General features: G+C 38.0%; 1 protein-coding gene across 1 annotated transcript in view; it reads right to left on the bottom strand.

The window, feature by feature from the left end:
• LOC113630304 (cytochrome P450 3A29-like) overlaps nt 1-11,311 on the bottom strand; it is a 78,041-nt gene that overhangs the window by 19,297 nt on the left and 47,433 nt on the right. The window contains exons 7-10 of the mRNA XM_027125503.1: nt 9,834-9,947; nt 9,484-9,572; nt 8,006-8,154; nt 2,023-2,160 (exon numbers count right to left, since the gene is read on the bottom strand). Coding sequence (XP_026981304.1) covers nt 2,023-2,160; nt 8,006-8,154; nt 9,484-9,572; nt 9,834-9,947 — 490 coding nt within the window. The remainder of the gene's footprint in view (nt 1-2,022; nt 2,161-8,005; nt 8,155-9,483; nt 9,573-9,833; nt 9,948-11,311) is intronic.

The following is an 11,311-nucleotide window of genomic DNA, read 5'->3' as shown; positions in this document are numbered from 1 at the left end:
ACTCCAGCTTTCTTTTGATTTCCATTTGCATGGAATATCTTTTTCCATCCCCTCACTTTCAGTCTGTATGTGTCCCTAGGTCTGAAGTGGGTCTCTTGTAGACAGCATGTATATGGGTCTTGTTTTTGTATCCATTCACTGAGCCTGTGTCTTTTGGTTGGAGCATTTAATCCATTCACGTTTAAGGTAAATTATCAATATGTATGTTCCTATTATCATTTTCTTAATTGTTATGGGTTTGTTTTTGTAGGTCCTTTTCTTCTCTTGTGTTTCCCACTTAGAGAAGTTCCTGTAGCATTTGTTGTAGAGCTGGTTTGGTGGTGCTGAATTTTCTTAGCTTTTGCTTGTCTGTAAAGCTTTTGATTTCTCCATCGAATCTGAATGAGATCTTTGCTGGGTAGAGTAATCTTGGTTGTAGGTTCTTCCCCTTCATCACTTTAAATATATCATGCCACTCCCTTCTGGCTTATAGAGTTTTTGCTGAGAAATCAGCTGTTAACCTTATGCAATTAACCTTATGCAGTATGTTATTTGTCATTTTTTCCCTTGTTGCTTTCAATAATTTTTCTTTGTCTTTAATTTTTGTCAACTTGATTACTATGTGTCTCAGCATGTTTCTCCTTGGGTTATCCTGTATGGGACTCTCTGCACTTCCTGGACTTGGGGGCTAATTCCTTTCCCATGTTAGGGAAGTTTTTCAACTTATAATCTCTTCAAATATTTTCTCAGGTCATTTCTCTCTCTCTTCTCCTTCTGGGACCCCTATAATGTGAATGTTGTCCCAGAGGTGTCTTAGGTTGTCTTCATTTCTTTTCATTCTTTTTTCTTTATTCTGTTCCGTGGCAGTGAATTCCACCATTCTGTCTTCCAGACCACTTATCTGTTCTTCTGCCTCAATTATTCTGCTATTGATTCCTTCTAGTGTAGTTTTCATTTCAGTTATTGTATTGTTCATCTCTGTTTGTTTGTTCTTTAATTCTTCTAGGTGTTTGTTCTTTAATTCTTCTAGGTTTTTTTTTAAACATTTCTTGCATCTTCTTGATCTTTGCCTCCATTCTTTTTCTGAGGTCCTGGATCATCTTCACTATCATTATTCTGAATTCTTTTTCTGGAAGGTTGCCTATCTCCACTTCATTTAGTTGTTTTTCTGGGGTTTTATCTTGTTCCTTCATCTGGTACACAGCCCTCTGCCTTTTCATCTTGTCTATCTCTTTGTGAATGTAGTTTTTGTTCCACAGGCTGCAGGATTGTAGTTCTTCTTGCTTCTGCTGTCTGCCCTCTGGTGGATGAAGCTGTCTAAGAGGCTTGTCTCCAACTTTAATTCTTAATGAATGACCGCATAAATCAATCCCCTGATATTTGCAGAGTTCATCGGCAGCTTTTGTAGAAGCATCTTCAAGCCCTTCACCCTTCCAGAATGCTACACATTCTTCAGTGACATCCTGAGTACCCAGCCCTGTCCCCTGACCTGCAGACATACTTGTGCTGGCCTCCAGCCCTCATGAAGGCAGAGCTGGGTTAACCCACTTGTGGCTTCATTGGCCAGAGAAGACTCCTGCCCACTCCAACTATGAGTAAGCTCAACTTTTAAAATGACTACACTGCATCAGGTGGCTGACAGGGCCTTCCATTGGACAACGTGTGAAATAGGAAGCTTGGAACTGAAGTGATTCTTTGCCAAGCTAATATTTGGTGAAATACCAGTGAAATCATTTTTAATCAGTAACTTTTATCCCTTAACCATTTATTGAAGAAAAGTGGTAAACTCCTTATCTCAATAATATTTATGCTGTGACATACTAATTGGCATGCCTATTATTATATTTAAATATTGCTCTCTGGCTCATACTCTTATTTCCTTCCCCAACTTCCTCCTTATTCATTCCCCCCAAATTTTAGAGCCCTCCTATTCTAAACTCTATAGTTTTCTATCTACCTTTAAAAAATGTAGAGATATGCATAAGAAATATGTGTACAGCTCAATAAATTATCAAAAAGTGAGCCCCCTCATGTAACCACCACCAGACTTTACCGTTTGTTTATCTTTGAGGCGACTCTCTTTCATCCTTTTTACAGACTTCGCTAAAAAATTCACAGAACTTTTTGGAAACAGAGTAATATTTAATACTTCAAAGACTGGGGTGAGGAATGGAAATAATACTGTAGAGAAAAAGATAAAAGGAAGCACAGTGAAAATGCAAAGTTTACTTGGCGCAATCATAATTTGCTCTACCAATCAAAAAAGTAAAACCACCAGGATACTCAATCATGACCCATTGCCTCTATGACCTTTGCTCAGACTTTGAAGCCAATGACTGAGCAAGGCCAAGTCCACATACAGGGGCTATCACTGCAGCAGTGAGATCAGTGGCCTCTTCTGCATCTTTGGATTGACTAAAGGAACTGGATTACATTCTGGGACTTCATGGTCTTTAATTCTTGGACTAGCATCTCTTTGGATAAACCAGACTGTAGTCTGTTGCTTCAATTAATTGTGCAGTTTAAAAAATAATAATCATGATAGAAATAATATGGTGCGTGTCTTTCCACCACAATGGAATGTAATTAGAAATCAATAACAGAAAGAAAACTGGGAAACACACAAATATGTGGAAATTAAATAACACACACTTAAATACCCAATAGGTTGTAGAAGATATCAAAAGGCAATCAGAAATTACTTTTAGATGAATAAAAATGAAGATATAATATACCAAAACTGATGGGATGGAACAAAAGTGGTATTCAGAGAGATATTTATGGCTATATGTTTAGATATTAAAAGAACAGAGATCTCAAATCAAGAAGCTAAATTTCCACCTTAATACACTGAAAAGAGAAGAGCAAACAAAACATAAAGTGAGCAGAAGGTAGAAAATAGTAAAGATAAGTGAAGAAACTATAATGAACAGGAGAATAAAAAACAATGGAGAAAATCAGTGAAAACAAAAGCTGATGTTTTGAAAAGGTTTTTTAGATAGATTGGCCAAGAAAATAAGAGAAAACTCTCAAATTTTTAGCATCAGAAATTGCTACTGACATTTTAAAAATGAAAATGACTATAAAGAAATCTACATATACTCAATAACTTGTAATAACCTATAGGAAAAGAATCTGAAAAAGAATACATATACAGGGACTTCCCTGGTGGCACAGTGGTTAAGAAACTGCCTACCAATGCAGGGGACACGGGTTTGATCCCTGGTCTGGGAAGATCCCACATGCCTCAGAGCAACTAAGCCCCTGTGCCACAACTACTGAGCCTGTGCTCTAGAGCCCGCGAGCCACAACTACTGAAGCCCGTGCGCCTAGAGCCCGTGCTCCGCAACAAAAGAAACCACCACAGTGAGAAGCCCGCGCACCACAGTGAAGAGTAGCCCCCACTCGCCGCAGCTAGAGAAAGCCCACGCGTGGCAATGAAGACCCATCGCAGCCAAAAATTAATTAATTAATTAATTATTTTTAAAAAAAGAATACATATACGTGTGTGTGTCTGCATAGCTGAATCACTTTGCTGTACACTTGAAACTAACACAACATTGTAAATTAACTTTATTTCAATACAAAAAAGTAATCTATGAACAATAGTATGGCAATAAATTAGAAAACTTAGATAAAATGGATGGATTCTTAGAAAGACACAAACTATAGAAACTGACTTAAAAAGAAATAGACAATCTGATATACCTATAAGAAGTACAAAGTTTTAGTTAGTAATCAAGAAACCACCCACAGTTTGGCAAAGAAAAGCTCATGTCTAGATGGTTTCAATGGTGAATACTACCAAATATTTAAAGAATTAACACCATTTTTTTAACAAACTCTTCCAAAAATTGGAAGATGTTGGAACACTTCCAAATTGTATGAATCTGTACTAAAACCAGGCAAATCGGATAAGATGGTTCTTTGGGACACCAGTCCACCATCTTCCTGGTCTACTGGCTTTCCTAATAAAGTCACTATACCTTGCTTCAATCAGTCAATCAATCAATCAATCAATCAAACCAGCACAAGTAAAGCTACAGACCAACATACCTTATACCATGGGTGCACAAATCCTCAACAGAATACTAGCAAACTGAATCTAGCAACATATAAAAAGTGATACACACCATAACCAAGTGGGGTTTATCCCAGGAATACAAAGTGTTATAATAAACCATGTCAAAGGAATAAAAAACAATGACCACATGATCATCTAATAGATGCATAAAAAGCATGTGACAAAACCCAACACTCTCTTGTGATAAAAATACTCAACAAACAGGAACAGAAGGGAATTTCCTCAACTTTAGAAAAGGCATCTATGAAAAACTAAGCTAACACTATACTTAGTAATGAAAGACTGCATGCTTCCCCTAAGCTTAAACTTTCCCTAAGTTTAAGAACAAGACTAGGAAAATCATAAAGACAGAAAGTAGGCTGGTGTTTACCAGGGGCTGGGGGCAAGGAATAACAGGGAGTTATTGTTTAATGGGTATAGAGCTTCAGTTTCACAAGATGAAAACAGTTATGGGGATGGACAGAGGTGATTTTTATACAACGATGTGAACGTATTTGATACTGCTGAATTGCACACTTAAAAAATGGTTAAGATGGAAAAAAAATGTTTATCATGAAATATATCAAATACAAAGTGTAAATAAAATACATATGTATAATTTAAAGAAGAAAAAAAAAGAACAAGACTAGGAAGCCTCTCTCATCACTTCCACTCCACACTGTACTAGAGGTTCTAGCCAGGGTAATTAGGCAACAAAAGGAAATAAAATGCATCCGTATAGAAAATGAAGTAAAACTCCTCCACCATCAGATAACATGACCTTGTATATAAAAAATCCTAAATAATCCACTAACATCCTATTAGAACTAATACACAATTTCAACAGGGTTTCAGGAAACAAGGTCAATATACAAAATCAATTCTATTTCTATACACTGTAATAAATAACCCAAAAGTGAAATTAAGAAAATAACTCTATTTATAATAACATAAAAAAAGAATATTTAGGGCTTCCCTGGTGGCCCAGTGGTTGAGAGTCCGCCTGCCGATGCAGGGGACACGGGTTCGTGCCCCGGTCCGGGAAGATCCCACATGCCGCGGAGCGGCTGGGCCCGTGAGCCATGGCCGCTGAGCCTGCGCGTCCGGAGCCTGTGCTCCGCAACGGGAGAGGCCACAACAGTGAGAAGCCTGCGTACCGCAAAAAAAATAAATAATAATAATATTTAGGAATAAGTCAACAAAAGAAGTGCAAAACATCTACCCTGAAAACTGCAATACTGTTGCAATAAAGAAAATCTAAGTAAATGAAAAACATCCCATGTACATGTAAAAGAATACTAAACATTGTCAAGACAGCAACTCTACAGATTTAACTCATTCCCTATCAGAATTCTGGCTGGCTTCTTTGTAGAAACTGAAAAGCTGAATTTAAAATTCATATGCAATTGCCAGGGGCACAGAAGAGCCAAAACAATCTCGAAAAAAATAAATAAATAAAGTTGTAGGACTCGTACTGCTGATTTCAAAACTTATCATAAATCTATAATAATCAAGGCAATGTCATACTGGCATAAGAATGGACATATAGATAAATAGAATAAAATTTAGACTCTGGAAATAAATCCACTTGTCTATGGTAAACTGCATGTTGAGAAGGGTTACAAGACCATTCAATGGAGACAAAATAGTCTTTAATAAAAGGTTCTGGGATAAGTGGATAGCTACATGCAAAAGAATGAAATAGACCCTTACCTTACACCATATACAAAAATAAACTCAAAATAAATCAAAGACCTAAACATATGAGCTAAAACCGTACAACTCTTAGAAGAAAACCAATGAATGGGTAGATCTTCATGACCTCAGATTTGGCAATGGATTCTTAGACATGACACCAAAAGCACAGGGAAAAAAAGGAAAATAAAGAATTTGTGCATGATGAAAATAAAAAATTTTTCACTTTAAAGCAAACTAGCAAGAAAGTGAAGAGACACCTACAGAAAGGAAAAAAAACTTTCCAAATCATGTCTGATAAGGGACTCTTACCTAGAATATATAAAGAACACTTACAACTCAACAACAGAAGTATTGAATATAATCCAACTATAAATGGGCAAAATATTTGAATAGACATTTATCTAAAAAAGATTGTGGGGTAACAGTTTGGCAGTTACTTATAAGTTAAACACAGTTACTATATAACTCAGCAATTTCACCTCTGACTACATACCCAAAGAATTGAAAACAGGTATTTAAACGAAAACTTGTACATGAATGGGCATAGCAGCACTGTTCGTAATAGCGGAAAGCTGGAAATGACCCAAGTGTCTGTCAACTGATGAATGGATAAACAAAATGCAGAATGTCCATATAATGGGATATTATTTGGCCATACAAAGAAATGAAGTACTGATATATGCTACAATTTAGATTACCCTTGAAAACATCATGATAAGTGAAAGAAGCCAGCCACAAAAGCCCACATATATGATTCCATCTATACGAAGTGTCCAGAATAAGCAAATCTATAGAGGTAGGAAGTACATTAGTGGTTGCTTAGGGCTAAGAGGAGTGAGAGGTTATAGTTAGGTACAGGGCTTGTGAGTTGACAAAAATGTACAACAATTGACTGTAGTGATGGTTGCACATATCTTTGTACTAAAACCCTTTTTTTTCCAACCTTACTGAGTTATAGTTGAGATACAGTACTGTATTAGTTTGGGTACAGCATAATGACTTCACATACGTATATTGTGAAATTAACCCCATAAGTTTAGTTAACATTCCTCACCTCATATAGTTACAAAAAAATATCTTCCCTTGTGATGAGAACTTTTACGATCTACTTTCTTAGTAATGTACAAATATATCATACAGCAGTGTTAACTATACTCACATTGTACATTACACTTTCAGTACTTTTTATGTTACAACTGAATATTTACACCTTTTGATCACTTTTATCCAATTCTCTCACCACTCAACCCACACCTCTGGTAACCAAAAATCTGATCTTTTTTTTCTATGAGTTTGGTTTTCTTCTTCTTCTTCTTTTTTTCCTTAGTTTAGTTTTTTTTTTATTCTACATATAAGTATTTGCCTTTCTCTGTTTGACTTATTTCACTTAACGTAATACCCTCTAGGTCCTTCCATTTTGTTGCAAATGGCAGGATTTTCTTCCTCTTCTGGGTGAATAATATTCAATTGTGTATGTGTGTGTGTGTATATGTATATGTGTGTATATATATATATATATATATATATATATATATATGTATGGAGACTCAAGTCCTAGAAGAACCTGGCTTTCTCATATATGTATATATATATATATGTATATATACATATATATACACACATACATATGTGTGTGTATATGTACACACACGCACATACAATATCCAGTTGTGTATACTGAATGTTGTATACATTTTGCCTGTCCATTTCATCTGTTGATGGATAGGTAGGATGTAAAAACCAATGAATTATACATTTTACAGTGGTGCATTATATGGCATGTGAATTGTATCTCAATAAAGCTATTATTTAAAAAAGAAAGATAGAGCTTCCCTGGTGGCACAGTGGTTAAGAATGCACCTGCCAATGCAGGGGACATGAGTTCGAGCCCCGGTCCTGGAAGATCCCACATGCTGCAGAGCAACTAAGCCCGTGTGCCACAACTACTGAGTCCACGAGCCACAACTACTGAGCCCATGTGCTACAACTACTGAAGCCCACACGCCTAGAGCCCGTGCTCCACAACAAGAGAAGCCACCACAATGAGAAGCCAGCACACCACAACAAAGAGTAGCCCCCGCTTGCCACAACTAGAGAAAGCCTGTGTGCAGCAATGAAGACCCAATTCAGCCAAAAATAAATAAATAAATAAATAGTTAAAAAAAAAAGAAAGATAAAGGAAGAAAGGTGGAGAGGGAGGAAAGGAGGGAGAGAAGGAGGGATGGAAGAAGGAATAAAGAAAAAGGAATAAAGTAGTCCACATACTTATTAAGAGAATTAATGGAGAGAGGAGATTAAATTTTAAGATATTCTTGCTATATTCCACAAAGGGATCTTGTGGGTTGTTGAGGGAATCAATGTTCACTCCAAATGCTGTGCCAGTAATCACATCCATGCTGTAGGCCCCAAAGAAGCTGCGTAGAGAAAGATATGAACAACTAAAATCAACACCTCTTTACTCTCCTTACCCAACACATATAACAAGAAGTACATGTAAAATCAGATGCCCAGACAAGGCAGGTAGAGAGCCACACTCTTTCAGAACCACCTGTTGGTCTATGGAAGAGTCGATGCTACTATCACTCACACATGAGGTGTGTCTGAGGTGCCAGTGATGCAGCTGGCCCTGTGCCAGGAGGGCTGGGGACACTAAGGCAAGTTAGACGTCCCCCCACAAACTCAAGGAGCTCAGTCATAGAGGGATAGATACCCATAATCAGACAAAGTACAGTAGTGTGTTTTGACTACAGGCAATAATAGGTGTATAAGGACTGTGTCTGAGCATAACCAAGTGTATAAATTTAACACATCCTGGGGGAGTCAAGAAAGGGGACGCTGATCTGGGTCTTGCCTCACCATAGAGTGTGCACTCAGAGCTGATTCCTCTTCAGTGAATTACAGAACAGCAGCACCCTGTTCTGAGTTTCCAGGAACATCATCCCTCACTGTCTTACACCCCTGCTAAGGATCCTGAAAGACCCACACTTCCTCAACTCCAGTGGTCTGTGGTTGACCTGAGGGCAGACTCATTTCTGTGAAATGTAAGAACTAAAAATATTTCTAGTTAAAAAAATAATAAATTACTCCAAATTTGACTTAGGGAATCCCATAGCTAAGTGATCTTATGTCCTCAGTTTTCCCGGGACATTCTCAGTTTATACCTGTTGTTACAGCAGAATTAAAAACAAAAAATCTCAGTTTAGACAACAAATGCTATGATCACTCTACCCATAGCCTGTACAGGGCCTTCTCTCTTTTGAGGCTGAAGGAGGAACAAATGGTGGTTAAGAATTAATATTGAGCATTTTCCTCAGGAAAACTGTGAAGAGATTTAATTTGTTTCAAGTTCCATACCGTAACATTCCTGCCCAGTGCACTGCCTGCCAATATGTACGAAGAGCCTTCCCCACCTCCGCTCCACACCCTCTACACTCAATACTGTGCACAACAATGTTTCTCCTTTCTAAACTATGTGTTTTTGTCTTCCAGAATATCCAAAGTGACAGTGAAGCAGATAAGTTCATCCTGGCTCATGTACACAGGAGAAGACCCTTTCTCTCCCAGCTGCCCTGCTTTCTTTGGCGAGCCACCACTCATTCTGGGGTGGCCCACTGGAGTGGTACCACCACACACTTACTTCTGTCTGGTCACTACAGTAACTCAGCAGTGGGAATCTGGCTCCATGGCAGGCCTCTGGAGGGTCTCAATGGAGCTCAGGTACCAGCAGCTTCACCCCTACTTACTTTTTCATGCTGATTGGCTTGCCTTTCTCTGCTTCCTTCTTCAGGTTCCTCACCAACATGTCTCCAATCTGGCTAATGATGGGGAACATCTAGATACAAAGTACAACATCACCTGAAGTTAAATGCAGACTCAAGTCCTAGAAGTACCTGGCTTTCCCAAGCATGGAGCAGTAAGTGGCATTTTATAAGGAATCTTAAAATGTCTCTTTTAGGATGTAAAGATAAAAGACCATCATTAGAAAACTCAAAATCAGCAGACTTCTCTTTGGAAAGGGACTATGATCTTATTTTCTACCTGTCCCTAGAGTCATTCCTTAAGTTTCTAGTTGAAAGTCTTCTTCTTTTCTTACCTCCTTGAGCTTTCCGCTGGTGAAGGCTGGAGACATCAACGATCGCAATCTCTTCCATTGTTCATCCTCAGACAGAGAGATGGCATTTTTCATAATTCCCGTTGGACCAAAAGACTAGAGTCAAAAGCAAAACACAGAGTCTTATTGGTACTGTCCCAAGGTGATTGACCAGATCTGGGAGCCTATTCTTGAAGCTCCAAAGAAATAGCTATCTGGAGAGGGCAGAAAGCAGAAGCAAGAAGAACTACAATCCTGCAGCCTGTGGAAAAAAAACTACATTCACAGAAAGATAGACAAGATGAAAAGGCAGAGGGCTGTGTACCAGATGAAGGAACAAGATAAAACCCCAGAAAAACAACTAAAAGAAGTGGAGATAGGCAACCTTCCAGAAAAAGAATTCAGAATAATGATAGTGAAGATGATCCAGGACCTCGGGAAAAAAATGGAGGTAAAGATCGAGAAGATGCAAGAAATGTTTAACAAAGACCTAGAAGAATTAAAGAACAAACAAACAGAGATGAACAATAAAATAACTGAAATGAAAACTACACTAGAAGGAATCAATAGCAGAATAACTGAGGCAGAAGAACAGATAAGTGGTCTGGAAGGCAGAATGGTGGAATTCACTGCTGCGGAACAGAATAAAGAAAAAAGAATGAAAAGAAATGAAGACAGCCTAAGAGACCTCTGGGACAACATTAAACACAACAACATTCACATTATAGGGGTCCCAGAAGGAGAAGAGAGAGAGGAAGGACCTAAGAAACTATTTAAAGAGATTATAAGTCAAAAACTTCCCTAATATGGGAAAGGAAACAGCCACCCAAGTCCAGGAAATGCAGAGAGTCCCATACAGGATAAACCCAAGGAGAAACATGCTGAGACACATAGTAATCAAATTGGCAAAAATTAAAGACAAAGAAAAATTATTGAAAGCAGCAAGGGAAAAATGACAAATAACATACAAGGGAACTCCCATAAGGTTAACAGCTGATTTCTCAGCAGAAACTCTATAAGCCAGAAGGGAGTGGCATGATATACTTAGTGATGAAAGGGAAGAACCTACAACCAAGATTACTCTACCCAGCAAAGATCTCATTCAGATTCAATGGAGAAATCAAAAGCTTTACAGACAAGCAAAAGCTAAGAAAATTCAGCACCACCAAACCAGCTCTGCAACAGATGCTACAGGAACTTCTCTAAGTGGGAAACACAAGAGAAGAAAAGGACCTACAAAAACAAACCCATAACAATTAAGAAAATGGTCATAGGAACATACATATCAATAATTACCTTAAACATGAATGGATTAAATGCTCCAACCAAAAGACACAGGCTTGCTGAATGGATACACAAACAAGACCCATATATATGCTGTCTACAAGAGACCCACTTCAGACCTAGGGACACATACAGACTGAAAGTGAGGGGTGGAAAAAGATATTCCATGCAAATGGAAATCAAAAGAAAGCTGGAGT

The sequence above is a fragment of the Aethalodelphis obliquidens genome, unplaced genomic scaffold (genome assembly GCF_003676395.1).
Source record: "Aethalodelphis obliquidens isolate GAN/ISIS:26980383/991018 unplaced genomic scaffold, ASM367639v1 scaffold30, whole genome shotgun sequence".
Taxonomy (NCBI): domain Eukaryota; kingdom Metazoa; phylum Chordata; class Mammalia; order Artiodactyla; family Delphinidae; genus Aethalodelphis; species Aethalodelphis obliquidens.
The sequence above is the reverse complement of the archived record's forward strand: the minus strand, read 5'-3'. Positions and strand labels throughout refer to the sequence as shown.